General features: G+C 38.4%; 1 protein-coding gene across 8 annotated transcripts in view; it reads right to left on the reverse strand.

Moving 5' to 3' along the window:
• RBMS3 (RNA binding motif single stranded interacting protein 3) overlaps positions 1 to 20292 on the reverse strand; it is a 766388-nt gene that overhangs the window by 71562 nt on the left and 674534 nt on the right. For all 8 annotated transcript variants that reach the window (XM_050319193.1, XM_050319165.1, XM_050319175.1 and 5 more), the window contains 2 exons: positions 18734 to 18840; positions 7271 to 7317 (listed from right to left, as the gene is read on the reverse strand). In XM_050319193.1, coding sequence (XP_050175150.1) covers positions 7271 to 7317; positions 18734 to 18840 — 154 coding nt within the window. The remainder of the gene's footprint in view (positions 1 to 7270; positions 7318 to 18733; positions 18841 to 20292) is intronic.

Below are 20292 nucleotides of genomic sequence, written 5' to 3' on the forward strand. Positions count from 1 at the left end.
GCTCTGACGAATTCACTGCCTCCCAGGCAAAAAGAGTCTACACAGGTAATTTATGTCCATCTAGTTCCAAAAGCACAATAAAGAAGACGTGATGACTCCATTGAGCAGATCTTTAAGATGGAAAGGAGGAAGAATATTTACACAAAGCATATTTTTTTCACTTCAACTAGCACAAATACAGAACTTCACGATACAAGAAGTAATTATCTGAAATGCAAAGACAGCTGATTTTCCAGAGTGCTAGCTATTGAAAGGAAATTTCTTATGCGATATTGAAGACAATATTACTGATTTCAATTTTACATGCTGTACTGTTTTCAGATCTTAATGCTTCAGTGCTGAGAATAACACACTCTATATACATGCCTGAATTATTTTATTAAGGGGTGCCTACAAAAACTCTGGCTGAAATTTTTATATTCATCTAGGCAGAGAGCAAAAAACTCTTCTTCTGGTGAAATGTATGAAGAATTATGAGCCTAAATGCCCCAGACAGCACTGAAAATCTGAGACTGAGTTGGTTTTATTTCCACTGTTGCATACTATGAACAGAAGTTGCACTATCTCTTGCTCAATGGTAATAAATGTTATATTCTTTCTCCTTCCCTGTCGGTTAATGATTATTGATAAAATTATCACTTGGAAAATATCAGTATTGCATAAGTCACTATTGTGTAAGTATTTAATATACGTGTGCTTGTAAAGACTTTTGCATTTGCCCTTTTTTCACTTTTAATTGCAAGCCAGAACAATAAAATTGCTTAAAAAAAAATAGAATGTTTGTGGTCTTCCAGTTGTCAAAATGATGATATTTTGGACTCAGACAGAAACACTCATTTTCTTGTCTGATGTAAACCTCACGTAGATCCTTCTCATACAGCATGCACCAATGAGTAATAGAAGATTCTGCACAGTGAAGTGGATTACATTCCTTCTCTTTTTATAATTTTTTTCCTTCCCACTCTGAGGCAATCAACAGTAGCTTTCCTGAGAGCTATGCAACAACAACAAAAAAATCATTATTGGTGTTTAAACAAGTGCTCTATTTCCTGATCTCCCTGGCATCACAGATTTAGTACTAATCTGTCTAGTTCAGACTGGATGCATTCATTGTGGATGTAGGTTAAATAACCACCGACTTCAACCACTAGCCTTGGAAAAACAGGCTGCCATCTTTGAAGGTTGGGGGAAACATTCGAAGTTAGGAAGGGATAGGGAGACAGAGAAGCAATCATTTGTTCTATTCCAAATCAGATTTTAAAATGCCAAAAGCAGCAGGTGGCGTCTGAGTGATTTCTTGTTTAATAGAAATACAATGCTATTTTAGGACCATTTATCTACCCTTACAATGCTTGCACAGAGACTATTTTAAAACTGTGCCTTTGCCTGACTTTATATCTATCTTATTATGAGAACTTAGAGGCATTTGTATCCCTTTGCCTATATCAAACATTAAGTTCACACAGCATCGGGGTAGAAAGGATTTTTACACCACTGGCCATGACCATCTGTGGCATTAGCATGATGCATGTTATCTAAGTCCTTTACAGGGGTCTTCTCCCCGGTCAGTGTTAACCAGAAATCACTTGGACTATGCTGTTGCTAAGTGGATGAACTGCGAAATGCTGTGTGCAGCAAATGAAAACTGTCAATGGCAGACTGACAGAATTTACTCTACAGGTAAAATGCATAATGTATAGAAATACGTATACCTATAAACCTCTTAAACTAAAAGTTATATACAAACCCAAAACTCTTTTGAGAAACCCACACATTTTTGTTCATTCTGTTCTCATTCCATTTATCAGCCTGGCACTGATGCTGGGTTCATATTCATACCACATACGAATTGCTTGGACAAAGACAAGTACAGGGGAGAATCAACTTTCCATTTGGAAGTAGTGCTGACTCTTTGGAATCAACTCTCCAATAAATCTCAGTAAATACCAACAAATTTACAGAAAATGTGTGCTAAGCCAAGAACTTGACAGACAGCTCACCATTTCAGTTTCAGCTTAGAGATGCAGTTATCTGAATAGTACATAAGCTTGTAGAATATACACTATGGTAATGTGAAAAATACAGCCCTTCCAACACCCCTGCCAGTACCATTTATCTATTGTCATTTGGAATGCTCTCAAATAAGCATCAAATAAAACATACTACCAGGATACTCAGCTATATTGTGAAAATTCATGCACTAGGGCATCAAGGAAGAGAAAGGAAGAAAATCTGATGCTGCAAATGACAATGTGAGAAAATCCAGTTCATATATTTTAATTTTAATAATAACAGTAAATCAAGCTTAACAATCTGATTCACTGTGACAGGCTGTAGGGCAAACATTTTGCAATCGGGAATCTCTTACACCAAGAGACAAAGACTTGTCTTCTTCCCACAGTGTCACTTGTAGCCAAAGGTATCTAAAAATAAAGGATGTGGATCTCTGCCACACATGAAATACAGTGGTATGGTGAGGATAGGGATGTCCTTGCTGTTGACAGACCCAAGCAGAGCAATCCTCAGGTATGGGATGCTCAACCTACCACAGTGCTGGAGGCATGCACTGCCATGACAGGGCCCATTGACAAAGAGGGCTCAACAGACCCTCACCCATGGGACTCGGAGGCATCTCCCTAAATTCCCTTTACACACAAATAGGCAAATATGTACGTAATTGGCATAACTGACATGCTGGAGATCTAATAAAAGACAAGGGTAACAAAAAATGCAATAGTGGCCTGTTCTGGTGTAAACCCTACAGCATGCCAACAATATCTGCAGCTGCTGACCTTGCTATATTCAGTCTTAGGCTTTGCCTTTCTTTTTCTTTAGGCTCAGGGAGAGGTTAAATGAGGTGGAAGATGCATGTTGTAAGTTCATTCAAGGGAACACAGGATTCTCAGTCATCAGAATATCTACATCAGAAAGCAGAGTGGAAAGAGATATGAGTTATGCTGTTTTTGACTCATTTTAGATATATTAAATTATGCCTCCAAGTTCCCTGGCATTAACATGCACAGTATCTAGTAAGTATTTTGAGAGCTGTAGACATTGTGATAGTTGACCTGTGAGCTCCAAAGAGAGCTCTCCAAAAGGCTCAGATGCATTTTCTGCAAATGCCATTTGCATCCTCAGATTGTTCCGTGGTTTGTTGGGGTTTTTTTTGCAGACATAAGACAGTGTTCTTGCTCCTCAGCTGCAATTGCAATGATAGAAGCACAAGGGTGCAGGTGGCAAGGGCAACGCAAAATGGACATTGCCCTTGTATTAAAAATGGACTTTTTCAACATGGCCATGAATACAGGGGAAACTCCTCACTAGGAGGCAAAAAGATGTTCTTTGATGTTCCTGAACAGGGGTTTATAAAGAAGGGCTCAAAAGAAAACATTTTTAAGAGATGTTGAAAAGAACCACATTTCCAGGACATCATCAGACATACAGAGGCAGCGTTTTAACAACAGTTTCAGTTGCTTAACAGACAAAGCACATACTCCCCTGCTACATCAACCCTCCCTTCACATTTGGGGACTGCATTATCTGCAGTGTCTGGTCGCTATTTCCCTGCCAAAAAGTAGAAAAAAAAAATCCATATGGTTCCCATTCTGTGGGGGAATATGCAAGCTTCCACACAGAATCTGCACAAGAGCAAGATCCTATTTGCACTGCAATAAACACCATTTGCTCAAGCCTCATGCCTGCGGGCAGTACTGAAAAAGTTAGATTCATAAATAGTATCCTGGGGCTCACATAATGTAAGAGTATTACCAAGCATTATCAAGGCAGCAATCTTCTGTTGCAATAAGCCACACAGTCAGATGTTTGAGTTGGAAAAGACCTATCTGAATATTGAGCCCATTGGCCAGCAAATGCACAGCACAGTCCCCCAGATATCAGATATTAAACTCTTACAGTACATCGCAATCTTAGACAAATGGCCAGGAGGACTCCAGCCTCTGGAACATTTTAAATGAGCTTCCTAACCGTGCAAGTACAAGACCTCTATCTTGTTCTTAGTGTGAGTGCATAAAACTACTAAAACAATGTTAATATAAAAAAATTGAAAAATAAAGAGCATATTACAACAAGCACACTACTCCCCAAAATAAAAGCTGAGTACCTTTGCAAATGCAATTCAGAAAAGTCTGATTATGAACCAAGAAAAGGCACAGAGAGATTGCCAGGTGAAAAGAGCTTATCTACTGAAGTGTGTGCTTACCATATTTTCAGTAAGTCATACTGCAGTGCTATGGTACACTACGGGCCGGATTCTCCACTCCATTATACCAGCTTTATGCTGATGTAACTCCACTGGATGCTTAAACAGAGCTACATGGGCATAAAAACAATATAATGAAATGGAGAATCAAGCTTTACAACGTAATAGAGTCCGAAAAAAATTATCTATTGCTTAGTGGGGAAAAAATTTTAGTTATTTTTAGTGAAAGCCTCTCTCTCACTCTCTTTTGTTTTATTCCTGCTATAGTTTTTCAAGGCAAATATGCAGTTATACGGTAATAAAAGCGGTAGTACTACACCAAAAGCAATGAGAATCCATCTTTTCAATTGGAAACAAGGGTCCAGATTCTTCCCTGAGGTTTGGTTATGGCTCAACTCAAAACCTAATATAATCCATACCTCTTAAGGAACTGCAAATTTTAAACACCATGACACCTGCAGAGACATGTCTCCTTAGTAGACTTTCATGGTCCTTATAATCCTGTGTGGAGTTAGCTACTTACATGCATCAAAATGCATCTATCAACCCAATAAAGAGCTCTAGTAAATGTCAGCATGTGCAGTTAATCTTTCTTCTTAAGCTGTATTGGTAATTCATAAATCTTCTGAATCATCACCTCAACTTAGTTGTTTTTTACATTTCCCATCCCCAGCCTCAGTTCAGTAAACTCCACACTGGTGGGCACCCACCACACACAGGTCTACACCACTCATGCTTATCACAGCCTGCTTGCCCCGACTGCTGCACAGACCAGGCCTGCTACAAGGAAGTGGCTTTTGTTTTACAGATGTTTGTGTAACATTGCTCCATGCAAACCTTAACAGCTTGACCCACCTTACTGCCAAACTATTATGCAGCATCATTTGTGCAAGGGTGGGTGTGAGCACATCACATCAACACATGGGGGCTGTAAGCAGCAGGTTTGTGCTCACTTCCAGGCTGTCCTCACCACGAGGAATACCAATGTGTTTGCCTAACACCCCTTCACTGATGACTGAGTTAACCTGGTTTACTTCATAGTGATTAAGAGCCTGTAAGTCTCTTGCACCATGGCCACACACCTGCTACGACGTCTGTGTCTTGTATCAGCAAGCAACAGATTGCATTTACATATTTTACTGGCAAAAAGCATCGAGGTGCTCCTGGACTTAACTAAAATAAACTCCACGAGTGAGATTTTTATTGTTCTTGCAAGTAAAGAGGTTTATGAAAAATAGTAAAAATTTATATCCACAGGATATGTAAAGACTACTATGTGAATGCCTGGGCTGATTAGAAAAATATCGAGTGTAACAGGACAGGAAAAAATTGCATAACTTTTGATGGACATATTTTTCTGCATAGTAAGAGCTTCTTTGATACTGCATACAATCAAATTCTCACCACAAGAGCATTTTGAATGATGGTTTAGTTCTAATGAAACTGAAAATATTTTGACACTCTAGAGAGAAGAGATATGTCAAAGCAGTAATTAATTGTCACTCTTAGAGAGATATCTGGTACTGTAGTATATTTCTTGCTCTACAAATAAAAGAATATTTAAAAAACTGCAGAGCTGAAATTCTCTGTTTTGTAGAATTTCTTTTCCCAATGATAAGGGACAGCGTGTTCAAATGATTGAGTGACCAAACCACCTGAGCAGTCTGACTACCTGAGCACTCTGCATACTTGTTGATACAAGTCATGTCTGATTCCGAGATAACTTTCATAACTTCAAAAAATTATTCTTGAATTAAAATAATATAAGTCTCAAAGGATCATTCAAATTACAGTTTTCAAAACATTCACATAGCGGACATGTAGGGACTCATTTGAAATAAAAGCCAGTTTTTCCCATGAAACACTGGTGGATTATGAACCAGTGATGGTTTTATTTATAGACTATAATGTTTTACCAGCTCAAAAGTATAACAATAGAAGAGAAAAACTCATTTGGAGGTCGGAATAGGGAAACAGAAGCAGAGGATTCTGAAATCACAACTCCAAACAAACTATCTTTTCTTCTGAGTTTGGCCTCTTCCTCCACACATGGGGCTATCACGAGTCCTACAAAACCATTGTTTGTAAAGGGCAATTAAGAAAAATAGACTATTACTATTGATTTTGGTTGTTTTTTTCTTTGTAACTAGTAGGGATGTTAGTTTTTTTCCTAAATGCTTCAAATAGCAGTGTCCTAACAAAGATTTAACAAATAAAGCCATTCTCATCTACATCAATAAATTTTCCCGTTCGGCTGGAGAACACAGATAGGAGTATGCATGGAATGTAATAATCATATCAAACATCTCTCTGATCAAAGAATGACTGTCAAAGAGTTCATGGCCAAATCTCCTGCTTCTCTTCAAATTGTTGTTAACCTCTCTGAAAGGAGAGCTAGATTTCAAGGATATCTTTTTCTATTTCATGAAATATTTGGAACTGCAATCATGCAGGTAAATAATGTGATGATGTAATTTCTCTGCTTAATTTGAGAAAAAGTTGCAATTCCTTGTGTCAGTAAATGGTAGCTGAGAAATGAAAAAGAGTGTTGCTCAGAATTTTACCTCTAAATTCCATCTGCTTATACACTAATTTAAGGCTTTCTCCCTATCTGGCATTTTTATTCAGACAATGCCATGGCAGCTAGCCAGCCTGCAGAGAGAACCCCAGATGAAGTAATAGCTCTATTATCCAAAATACACTGGAATCTTCAATGATTATTTTAACAAAAGCAAACTCAGTAAAGGAAAACTTTACTGGTTTCCACTTCATGACAGAGAGAGATGAAAAAAAACATCCACTAACATTTGGCAAATAGTGATGGAAACTATTAGGAAAAACAACTTCCCATTCAAATAGATATTGCAAACAAGAGGGCATAAAAAGGAAAGGGAAACCAAAAGAAGAACTTGACAGTATAGCATTACATGCTTCAGACAAAATATGACTGGGTCAATTTGCTTCTGAAGAAGTTTCACCACAGAAAGAGAAAATAGAAGATGACATTCAAAATAATTTTTAAAAAGGCATAAGAAAACATGCATTCCTTACCCATTCTGTATAGCAGCTGTTGGATCGTAAGTCAAAGCCATGCCAGCCTGCACATAGTTAGGGAAGAAAAACAGATTTTTACTATTACTGCAGGAAAAAAACTGACAAGAAACATATTCTAAGCCAATGTGAATAAAAACTGAATGCAACTTATATGGAAATTGAAATTCTTAAGGGAAGCTCAGATGGCCCAAAGCAGCATGGAACAGATTGGTTACCTCCCCTGCCTGAGAGATCACAGATGACAACCAACAGTCTGTTGGTTGTCATCTCTCCATAACATTTAGGGCAAATGGTGCTTTTCTTGCCCCAGTATCAGTTAATAGCTCCATTGAAATCAATGCCTTTTTGCCGATTACTCACTATAAAAAGACGGGGCCAAATCCTGCTGTTGCCTGTGAGACAGGTAGTTGGTAAACATTACAAAGTCAATTTCATGAGAGCTTCTCAGGAAGGAATCTCATCTTTTCTACTAAGGTCACACCCTGCATGACCCTAGCCTATCCTTTCCCTAGGGTGCCACTCACAGTTACTTCATTACCATGAGACAAAAAAAAAAAAAAAGGGCTGTGAAGCAGAAAAACTTGAGCTTTTAAACAAGGCTTTTAAAATACTTCAGAGGTCTGGACAGCAAAAGAATGTGTTAATGTGTTACATAGAGCTTTTCAGCTCCCATTTACCGCCAGGCAGACAATGACCTGTGCAAAAGGATTTGGCATTGTCAAAACATTGTCCAGTTAACAACTGTCATCACTGCCATCATTAGCACAGACATATCCACAGGTACCACAGAAAAGTCAGAGAGCAGGGTTGGAGATAGAATTTACTGCTCCACCTTATGCTCTAAGACAACAGTCGGGGTCACGCAGGAAGGACCTTTTTGCCCCCAGCATTTACTTGAAGACACGGAACTGACACATACTGCATTTGCTTTAAATTTTTGCCTTCCTTATTTGTTTTTTTCCCCTCCATTTGTAAAATACTTTACAACATAAGACACTACCATGAGATGGGAAGATGGGAAAAAATTGCCATTTGTACAGGACTAGAAGCACAGGGGAGAGGAACCCCATTATTCAAGGTGTTGCTTTCCCATTGGGAGCAGCTGGAAAAAGGCCATGGTACCACTTTCAAGGCACTCTGTTTCTTTTTGTTTGTCATAGAGATCATATGATTGTTGCCTGAGATAGGCAGCATTTTCTTCAAGGACAGATGCTTTACCAACCATGTGGCAGGGTCTGTGCTCCTGCTGGGAGGCTTTTAATGCCCCTAAACCCATCTACTGAAGTACTTTTGAATAATGGCGTCTGCCCCCTTCCAGATGGCTGCTCCAACAGGTCAGGAAAGTGTTTGGGCTTGGCAGGTTCCTATGCAGGCAGGTGAGCAGCCAGGGTAAATGCTCTGGTGACAAGCAGGCAGAGAGCGGGCAGCACTCCTGGAAGAGCCAGATTAGCCCAGCAGCTGCACAGTGGTCTAAGAGGAGGTGGTCCAAATTTCCAGAGGCCAAAAATAGTTTCTGTTCTGAAAGGCAAGGCTTCGTACTACCTTATGTCGCCAAACAAAAGGTTCATGTCTTTATTAAATTTGTATAATTTTCTCATTATTCTTTTAAACAGATGCTAGGGCAAACGCTCTGCTTTGTGAAAATGCCACTGTTTTAATAAAATATGTAGTCTCTCCCAAGCAAAGGAGACTAAGTCCAAGTACACGTGGCTGTTTTTTAAAAAAAGTATTCATTTCATACAAAGAAAAATAAAATGGCTATTTCTGCAAGTTTAAAATGTCCAAAAAAATGAATTTAGGGTGACCTCAACCACTTCTAATTTTGATGCAAAAAAAAAAATTGGCTTAGAAAATTGTCAACCCTTACTTAGTTTTATATTCTTATGTCTTATACATCTCAGCATATTATATTGTTTGGAAAGGTTGCATTAATTCCTAATGGAAACATGCACATTTTAAAACAAAAGAGAGACAATTAAACTTTAATATCATAAACCTTTTTTGAATGCAATTCATTTTTGAGGAAAAATACTGTCTTGTTCTCCTTTCTATTTTCAACACTTATAAAATTTGTTATTGTTCTCTTTTTATACTCCTGCACTGGTAAAGACAACCTAAATAGTATATAAAGCCCTAGAGGGACAGAAAAATTAGCTCTAACAACTCAAAAAAACCCCCAAAACCAAAAAACAACCCACCAAAACCCAAACCTTTTAAATAACGTAAGATATTCTCTATAAATTGAGGTGTTGACATTTTAATGTCTCATCACACATCTACTCAAGACTAAGGAAAAAATCACTTATAATTTCTTGGGAAAAGACAGATCCAAGTTTTCTAAATTAAGGAGTTTCCACATCTAATTGTCCTTAGAGTTGCCTGGATTAGAGCTCACTATATTCCACAGCTCACATTAGTGACCTTGGGACAAAATGGCAACAAGGGAGGTAGTTCTGTGAGGAAAGGGGAAAATGAACAACTGTTGTTATTTAGTCTCTTTGACATAAATAAGAATGGGGTTGCAGAAGGGACAAAGTGCAGCACCTCTTTCACTGCAGCCCAAATGATGTTCACTGTCCACGTGAGACCCGCAAACACATATTTATGCCACTTTCAGTTATGCTGCTTTTCTCATGGATATTTGAGTACATGGTCATTGCATGGACCCTCATTGTGTCCTCCAGCTCCTCACGCCCCAGACCTGTGAGTGGGTGCATGCAGACAGACTGCACATATTCCATTCTCTATGTATTAGCACCAGGCCCATTACATAGCATCACTATTAAGAATAGGGGACACAGTTGTGTGCCTGGTGAGAACAAAATATGAAAGGCTAGACACTCATCCCCTTACCCATGTTCCATACTGCGTGGAGACAGATTACCAGAATCTGTTCAAGTACTTCAGCAGTGACCACTATAAATATCACCATCGCATTTACCAGAAAATGAAAATTCTCACATTATACAAACAGGACACAGCATGCGGCAATACGTGCATATGGTAACCACCTACAGTTTGCCCAGTAATATTGCTACTATCCCCCATTGCTGAATAGCCTTAAACAGCTGCTATTTCAAATAGCTGCTAACACAGGGCTATTTACTTCTTTCTCATCAAGTTGTGCAATTCCTCCCTACAAAATTATGCTGGCTAGAAGCCCAGGAGTGGCAACAGTTAGCCTGGACCAGTCAAAGATTTATGATCTGAAGCATCCTCGTTCATCAGGAATAAAAACTGATGAGCAATAATAACTTACTGGAAAATCATCTGCACTCTCCTCCATAGCATACAAACAGGAATTCCAAAAATACCAAATACAGAATATTAGGGCGGCATCAGACTTCCACGTGATAAAGGTCCAGCTTATTCTTTCAATACCAGAATTTAATATAGCCATCACAGTGCTTAATACAGACTGAATTATACCAAGGCAGAGGTTGATGCCTCTATGGCAGCCCTTTGTTGCGCTGTGTTTTATTGTGGGTTTTTTGCATCCACTGCTTTGCTCACGTTTCAGTGGAAGGACAGGGTTTTATTCCTTCTTCTGATAGTGATACTTCCTGATGAGATGGAACCTGAGAGAGAGGTACTGATGATGGACTGCTGCTTTAGGAAAGTATTCGTCAGATAAACCTTCTATAAAGGAACAACTGAACCACAGAATTTTTACGCCACTCAGCCAGATAATGGATATGCACTAAGCTATGAATGAAAATCCTGCACCTCAATATTTCAATATGCAATCCTTTAAATTAATCAAAAAAGGGATAGCTGCTATAAGTCCCCTATGTAATGGAAATAAAGATCCTTTTCAATGATTACTGGTCTGTTCAGAAAGTCAGGTGATATAGGAATAAAACCAGCTTGTTTAAAACATTTTTTAAAAGGACTATTTAAACCACATGAGTTTACTTATCTCTGATACTTAAGACAAAGGAATGAAAATGTTTGCTATTTTTTCTGCATTTGTCTAACTATTGACATCAGTAAGCAAAGAGATTCTAAGAACAAGAGAATCAGTCTGCACCTTTTAAAAATTTTAGCTCTTTCCTTCAATAAAAAGCCTCTGGAAAGCAAGGGTTCCCCAGGAAGTTTCAAGGCCTTTGTTCAACACTTCACTGTGAAAAATTTTCCATGGACAAGGTGTTCTGTTTCTTGGTGGTTTGTTTTCTCCTCTCTTTGTTATAATTTGAACATAAATGAGCACATTTGCCTCATTAAAAAGACTCTTAGACCATCACATTTGCATTTCTTATATTAATTGGATTTGTAAATCTCTCAAAGAAATGATTAAGTTTTGGAGTGATTATTAAAAAAATGATCACATCTTCAATATCCTGTGAAACAAGGTGGGTTCATTATTTCTCTTCCAAACCTCTGTGATGTCTCACAAGAACAACATTTATGAGTGCAGTATCCTTCTTCCAGCAAACATAAACACCCATAAATGACCATTTTGTTCTGTGCATCTTCGATGAATCTCAGCCTCTTCTGTGTTGCTGGGAAGCAGCTTACATTAACAGTTTCACCATCACATCACCACCTACTCTCAGTGTACGTGTCTTTCCAACACTGGGGGCAAAAATTCACCATAACATCAACCTGCTACAGAATTGTGCTATGCCTCTTCCTCAGAGGTGTGACTTCCACTTTATTTCCTCAAGCCTGCCCTGGTCAGCCTATGCCTAGTGCTGCAGCACCTGCACAAGGCAAGGCTGCTGCCAGCACAGAACTTCATATTGTGTAAAAGGCCACAGTCCCATTAGAAAAAAAATTGGAGAGGCCTACAAATTAAAAAGAGGTGAAATCCATGGATGTGATGGGGTTTTCAAGCAGATGACCCCTTGGATTTCTCCTCCTTAAGGTGAGATTTGGAAAGGTAAGGTAGTAGAAAGATAAGGTAGAACTTGGAAACACCATCTCAAGCGTATTTGGGAGTGGCAGCCCTACACTGGAGACTGGAGAGAAGCTGACAGACTTAGTTCAGGTGAGCCCCAGGATGATTGCCAGCAGGAGGGAGCCTCTGCATTATGCTGTGGCAATTATGCAGAATTACCTGTTCTGTGAAACATTTGCATGGAATTTCAACACTCAGACTCAAGGGATTTCTGTGATGAACTTATATGGGAGTTAGACCAGAAGACAAGTCTCTCTTCCCCATCTCTGACTCATACCTTCATCTTTTCACAGGAGGATTGCCATCCCAGGAGAATGGATGTGCCCTTGGCTACTACAATTGGAATCAACTGGAATTTCAGCACTCAAATTCCTGTACTTGTTTTGTTACCATTGCTAGTATCTGCCAGGCATCACAACACAAGCATCCCTTGTGCTCTGGCAGCAGATACTCTGAAACACTTGGAAGAAAGAAGAGAGAACAGGGGGAAGAAATCATCAACCCAAATGAGATTCATTTAAAATACTAATTTTGTAAAATAAGCTCAGTCACCAGTAAAGTCAACTTGGCAGAATTCCTTCCTTTGATTATTTAAACAGTTCTGTCAGAAATATTCCACATTATTAGAAATATTTTTGAATTAAATTCTGAATAAACCCCTCTACCTTTCCTTTTAAGAGAAAGATAAATCTAGAATGTAAATGTGACACCTCTTGGATATATAGATATACATGAAAGAAATGGAGCATTTCCCAATAATGTGTGCTCCTTAAGCTGCTGGAAGTATTGAGAAAAAAAAAAAGGTGGTTGTGGAGAGAAAAATATATAACATAGATGTCAGATTTGAGAAGTGATTCATGAACCTCAGAAGGTCAGAGGCTGCACGGATAGACACAAGTTCATATACCTAAATGAATGACAAGAAACTCTTTTGCCCTACAGAACGGGAATGGAAGTCTGACCTACACACCTTCTGTTCTTGGGGTCAAGTCACTTTGTTCCCACTTTAATTTATCTGATTAGTTAAAACGTAAGTGCTGAAGTCTACAGATTTTGGAAAGAAAAAGAAAGAAGAAAAGAGGACATATGTAATACAACATAATTATTCTGTTTCCATGGCCAGCTCATACATTTAACCTTGCCATCTTCAGGTCTACGAACCATCTGCTTTTGGGGATCCAGCACAGCCATTTTGCCATCAGTCTGATCCATTGTTGTATCAGCTGTGGATTACAGTCACAACTGCGCACTAGATGTGTGTGCTACAGTGAGCTGGGAAGACTTCCAGGGATGGCTTGCAGCACTACTGAAAATGACAGCCCACCTGTTGGGGATACAGCAGAAAAGGGTATGCCCTTTCCTCCTTTCTACAGCATCTGTTTCTTCTGCCTAAGAAAATACTGTTGTAGTAACAGAATTCGGAGGAAAACCCAACTACAGAAAAATCTCCAGGGCATATGGCATGACATTTTTCACCACAGAAGGAAATCCAAAGCCAAAATGAAAACTAAGAAATGTCACCTCTGAGAACAGGTACAGTGATGATTCTATTTTAACCAAATCATGACCCTTATTAAGAGTAAAACCAGTCCCTTTTAAAATCCTGCTTTCAGTAACAGTGATTTCATAGGTCATTAATTAAAAATATTACTATGTGCTTTATAAGCTCAGAATCCAACCATTTAAACTGGTCTTTGGGTTTTGAGCCACTAAGGTACCTTTTCAAAATGTTGCCCACAATGACAGCATCTTGTGTCTTGAATATTTAACTCATTGCTTTGCACCTTTTCACTTACTGATTAGTTATCTTTTGCCCTTCTCTTTCTCCCTCTCAGCAGGCTTCTCTTCAGGTTCAGCTGCCCTCTTCGCTAAACTAAGCTTTTGTTGAAAATAAGCATGCAAAGTGCCAATATTTAACTTACATACATGCTAAATATATGTAGTAAATGACTTTGTGGGTGGTTTACACATTAGGATACTACTGCTTATCTGGACAGAACTGGAAATTGCCTCTCACAGCAAAGAAAAGTTATTTGTCTAGGTATAAAATACATCAGCCCTAGACACTGAGGATTATGGAGCACAACTAAGTAGTACCTATCTCCTTGGAAGCATATAAACAATCTATGTCTGAGTTATAAATGGGCCTGTCACAGAACTACTAATCATTTCTAAATGCAAGTTGCTGGTAAAGAAGGGACAACTGGCACCAGGAACAACTGCTTCTGCCCTTTGCTGGTACGGACCTTACAAAATTCAGGAAGTCTCTTAAATTACCTATTTTATGTTTTTCTCTCTAAATTACTGTTTGCATTAGGCAAAGTTGTAATAAGTAACAGATAAAAAGAGGAATCATTAACAAAAGCAACATTCCTGAACTACCGGGTCATCTTATTTTTCTAAGAAAGAATTAAAAGCACGTTTAATTATTTAGATATTCTACCAAGTGGTCTTGAAAGAAAACAAAGAAGAAATGAGGAAAGGAGGAAGAGAAGAAAGGGAAGGAAAGGAGGCTAACTTCTTGGCTATTTAGAAACAAAAAATGCAATCCAGATTATAGAAGCAAAAAAGCAATCAGTAGAAGAATTATTGGTGGCAATTACTAAATATCAGTGTAGACAGCAGACCAAATTCAATGGCAAGTTGGTTGCATTCACTGTTGTGGCATATGTACCAATACTGCGATGGTGATATTCTCTCACAGGAAAGACAACAAAAATATTTTAATCATCTAAATTTTACAGAAACTAGTAAATGAAATTCCAAAGACTTCAAAATATTGTGTCTCCAAAAAACCCTTAATCACTCCGGGCTGACCAGATATAGAAAGGCTACACTTTCCAAAACTGTAAACAATAACAAACTTTGGGTAGATTTCTCAGTTTCTATCAGCTAACTTTCAAATAAACTCTCTCTTAACACGTATCAAAAAATGTATTTCTGAATAACCAAAACAAAGTTTCAGTAAATCTGCAATAGAAGATTACCTTGAAAAATTTATGTTGAGGTTTTTAATCCAATCTGATCTCAATTCGTGACTACACTTAATTCCCTGGGTGCATTCTCAGCTAATGAACATTTTTCGGGAGCTATGTCACCCACCTCTAGACTTGTCAATTGCAATTTAGAGGTAAATTAAATCAAATATTTCACAGACAGGATTTGAATACGATTATCCTCTCTCACCATCTCAATATGATCTTGTCAGGGTAAGTTTCAAAACAGAGTGCTGAATTAAACCAGTGTGATACATGAGAAACTAGCCTGAAAAAAAATTATTGACCTCTGTGCAGAAATCATGTCACTGGTTAGGTCCGAATTTCACTGTAAATGTTTCCAGCACTTGCAGGTTTCACTGTACGTTTACTGCACTTCTGTGTTAGATGTCTAATTTGACAGCCTTGTACAAAGCCATCACTAAACCCAAACTCTTGGCTCCTTAGTCCAGAACTGGTCAGCCATCACAAATCCTTAGTTAAATCTCTCAGTAAATCTGCTGAGCATTTCCTGGGACTTCAAGCAAGAGGGAAAGGGCAAGGACCAGAAAGTGCTATTTAAGATCTGGCATTCTTCCCTAGTTGCAACTGGCCAAGTAACCAAGCACCAAACCCACCCACTCCCCAAAAAACCCTAGAGAAATTCAGTGTATTCCTAAAGACTTGACTTTAAAAGGGAAGCCAATTTAACAGCCAGTTAAAGTATTTGTATACGGCTATGAAGAAATCTATAAAGATGCATATGATAAGAATAAGATTTTCTATTGCATTCTGCAATACGATCTGAAAACTTTACCAAAAAAAGAAAGTAGTCCTGTTTTATAAAATTCCACAGAAGTTCTTCATAAAAGAGAGTAAAACCTCTGAGAACAGCATGGCCAGAGAGGTAACACTGCAGCAAACCTGCTTCTCCCCACTGAATCTTCTGCCATTCCCTCCCTTCAACAGAGTACTGGGCACAGCTGTGTGTCTCCATTTTGCATGCTCAAGTTTGAGGCCAGTGACAGAATGGCTGGCGTAATTTCTCTTGGATATCCTGCCCTTCTGACAAATAATTCTCAGCCACCCTCAATGCTTTAGAAATGCCTTTCATGTAAGTATTTAAGAATGCACAGCCAAAATACATCTTGATCTAGATACCACAGGATTTGGCCAGGGTGAAGATACTAAGGGAGTATGGATGCTATTTCAATACTTTTCTTTGGGGAAGAAACTGAGAAAAAGTAGAGGTGAAGGGAATATTTCCAGATCCTATTTGTAATCAGAACCATGACACCTGTCATTTATCAATTATTTCTCACTACTCACTGCCTGTTCTTTTTAAACAAAATTAAAGCTGACAGGAGTAATTGTAGAAAGGTTACCTGAATGCTGCTACATAGAGAACAACTGAATGATACATCATGCTTAGAGTAAGATCATTAAAGGACAAAGGGTTAGAAAACCTTATTGCATATAAAATAAAAGAGTAATTATACAAAAAAAATTCACATTGGAGATAAGAAAATCAACAACAGTGGGGAAGGAATCCAATAAATTAATAACCCTAAAAGAGAACATGTATCCTTGTCTTTAATGCTCTGAGTAGTAAATATCTGATGTGCAACAAAGTATTAACCAGATGTTAGTAAACAGAGAAAATCTGAAAAAAATCTAGTCTGAAATATTTCTTAGTTTGTATCTTTACAATCTTTCCACATTTGTACATTATATCATGACAACAGCTCTGTAGCTGACTGCAATCAACAATAAGGGATGACATCTTCCAGCACTGAAAATTAATTTTTAAGTGTTAATGCTATAAACACACCAACCACACCTTGCCTCTAGCTCACTAAGATATCACTGTGCTTAACAGGAAACACTCTACCAGCAGTAAATGAACTATGCAGGATATAATAAGCTGATGCCCACAGGCCACAGCCATAATGGTGGCTTGCTGGCTTAAACTTTATATTCTCTTTCTTCATTGATTTGAACTGAAGGAAATATAGAAGAGTGGAGATAATAGCTATGATAGTATTTACTATTTAAACAGGGATTTAGAGGTCTTTAAAATACGGATTGTTGACCTTATTGAGGTTTTATTATTGTCTCATATATATATATATGTGTGTGTGTGTTTTCAAGCTCTGTTTACACTGACCTCAGTCTACTGCTTGAAGTACTTCTTGGTCACTTGTTCCTCAGTAGACCCTTAATATGACAAACCATAATGGCTCCTGAGAAGACATCTCCATTTCTTGAGATATACAGCACAAGAGACTGCAATGAACCTTTGGAGACTTCTGCAATCTCCTAGAGCAAATGTATCTGCTGCACTGAGATTTTCAGCCCACAGAGCTAAAAATGGATCACTGCTGTTGGAACAGTGTACAGTAACCACCTTGATGGTGGGAGAAATTTCTACACTTTCAAACAACCTTTCTGTTTGTTTTAGGAGCTCACCAATTGTGCTAGGGTACGTATATCATAAACTAATGGTCTGAAAACTACCAGCTAGCAAAATCAAATCATTACAAAAAAGCAGAAATCATCTAGTAATACTCATATAACTTAGAAATACCACTTATTATTTTTTTTAAATTTGCTTGTAAAATTGAAGCAGATACAGCAAAACCCACCAAAAAACCCATAAACAAACCAGAAAAAACCCTCCCACCAGCTTGTATTCTTGTAGGTCACAATTGAGCAACATACTTTTTTTCCTGAAAGTCTTAATCATAAATAGAAAGAATAGTTGTTTAGGATAGAAATACTTGTAAGTCTTTCAGCCTTCATAGCTATCACCATGTATAAGAAGGGACTATGACCAGGTCTACCTTATTTATTCAGGAGTCTTTATTCTATAATAACATTCCAAAATAGTAAACAAACTCCTGAAGAGTTTAATAATTTCCTTTCCTCTTTCACCCACATTTGGGCACACTTAACATACAAGGACATAGAAAAGAAACTCCAGTAGCAGACTATTTGCAGTAGAGCAGAAAGCAACTACTAGATTATTTTAAAACTTTGTACACGATGCAGCTGAGACTACCGTAAAACATTTTGTCTTGAACAGAATGAAGAGTTCAGCCCAAATAAGCTTGCAAAAAACTTCTGCATGGACCCTACATTTGGATGTGTAAGTGCATCTCTCCTTTTTGAAACAGACCACCTATTTCCTAATGATCTTTTATCACCAGGAACTAGATGGAGAAAATAATATTGTTCAGTTGCTTCAGTGTAAGTTGATTTGGTTTGTAAAAGGTGCACCACAGGTGCTGATGGCACACCAGTAAGAGAATGCTCGGCTCAGGTCCGGTTGCAGACAGAGGGCTCACGGTGGGACCAGGCTGTGCACAGTTCCACACCAAGCTTGGAAATTCTCCTTTCCTGTAACTTTACACTCCACACATTATCATAAACCTCCATCTCCCCACCGCTTACAAAGCTTTTTCCGTATGAAACTATTGTATTTTGTGTGCAATCTGACTTCTTCGTACTCCTGAAAGGTAGACCTCCTGGTCTGCAGCTGACTTCTGCCAAACCCCAGGAAAATAATTGCCGCGTGGCACTTACCTCTCCTTCTCTGGGCCACGGCCTTCCATTCTGTGTGTATTTGCTTTGATTCTGGCGCTTCTTTTGCCCTCCATCAGCAAATTTGCACAGCAAAGGCTCAGTGGGGGCTGTGAAGACAAGAAACCCAGCCTATATTAGCATCCCCCCCAAAGAAAGTGATTATACCAGCAACAGTAGTGCTTTGTAATACTGATCTTTTGAAGTAAAATCTTGCCTTCTGCAGATATTTTTTGCCTCTTTTAGCCTTGACTCAAGTGGCAGCTGTTCTTATTAACTAAGCTTCAAAAAATATATACTGGCAGCCCTTAAAAGAATTTAGCAAATATTGTTGAAAAAATAATCAGCCTACGCAAAATGGTAAGTTTTTGTAGTGGAATAGTATAGTCAGGCATTAGTTCCAGCTAAGTTAGACACGTATTCATGACCAGCATTAGTGCAAGGATAAACACTGCTTTAGTAAAGTAGCTTTCTGTATTTATTGTAAAAAACTTTGCAAGAACCTGTTTAAGGAATAAGTGTCCTCACTATTTCAGTGTTTCTCAGCACCCAATCCTTTAAAAATCTGGATAAACAGAATAGAGACTTCTGCCAAGCACAGTCCAATTAGCTTTCTTTTCCTCTTAACTCCTCTTTTAAGCAAGTTGGCAGCTAGTGGCTAAGGAAACTCTTTTCCTCTCCAAGTGAGATCTGATGTGTGTGAATACAACAAGGAGGTGAGGGGAACCTGAGGAAGAAAGGATATTCACAGCGCTGCACACCCAAAAAGGTAGCCCACAATAGGGCCCCCTAGTGAAGAAATCACCACACATCAATGGGTACAACAGGAAGGGAACTTGGTGTCTTGGGATCTTTTCCCATCCACCCAGTTTATGACAGCCTCCTAAAATATTTTTAAAGCGTAATTAGCGTGTAATTAGCTTGTCTTTGCTACTTCATCCTTAGAAGAGGAGCCAAATTCTACCCACTTTGTTAGGGGTGTGTCAGGGTTGTCCTTTATTGCCTACATCAACAGAGAAGCCAACCAATATTAGCTTGGTTGAAAGAAATCTAAAACTGATGTGTCACATCTGAATCTTTTCAGGAATTTTTGGATTCCAAGGCAGAATAAGTCTGTAACTAATTACCCAGGAAGTTTGATGGAAAAAACCAAGAAATCTGGTTTTTTCCTTATAATTTACTGTTTCTGAGAGGCTAGAAATGTTGAAAGAATACAACTGCAGAGATATAAAGAAAATGTTGTGGTAGGGGGGTTAATTAAGTTGTTGACTTATTTATTTGTAATAAAAATTATGATTTGGTTAAGGGATAAGTTCATATAGTATTAAAACAAGCTAATCTCCCCAACCTCCTAGTTGCAGCCAGTTCAATATGGGTCAGAAAGCATCACTTAAAAACTTCAACCAAGAAGCCATGCATGTAGAGAATCTCACATCAAAAAAACATTTTGTCATTGGAACAGCATCACTTGGCTACTTCTGAAGCTATAACAGCTTTGTTTTTTCATCACCATTTTACTAGGCTAGTAATTTCCAAGGTCACTGGAAACTGAACTGCAGCGA

The sequence above is a fragment of the Myiozetetes cayanensis genome, unplaced genomic scaffold (assembly GCF_022539395.1).
Source record: "Myiozetetes cayanensis isolate MyiCay16 unplaced genomic scaffold, myiCay2020 scf1, whole genome shotgun sequence".
In the NCBI taxonomy this organism is placed as follows: Eukaryota; Metazoa; Chordata; class Aves; order Passeriformes; family Tyrannidae; genus Myiozetetes; species Myiozetetes cayanensis.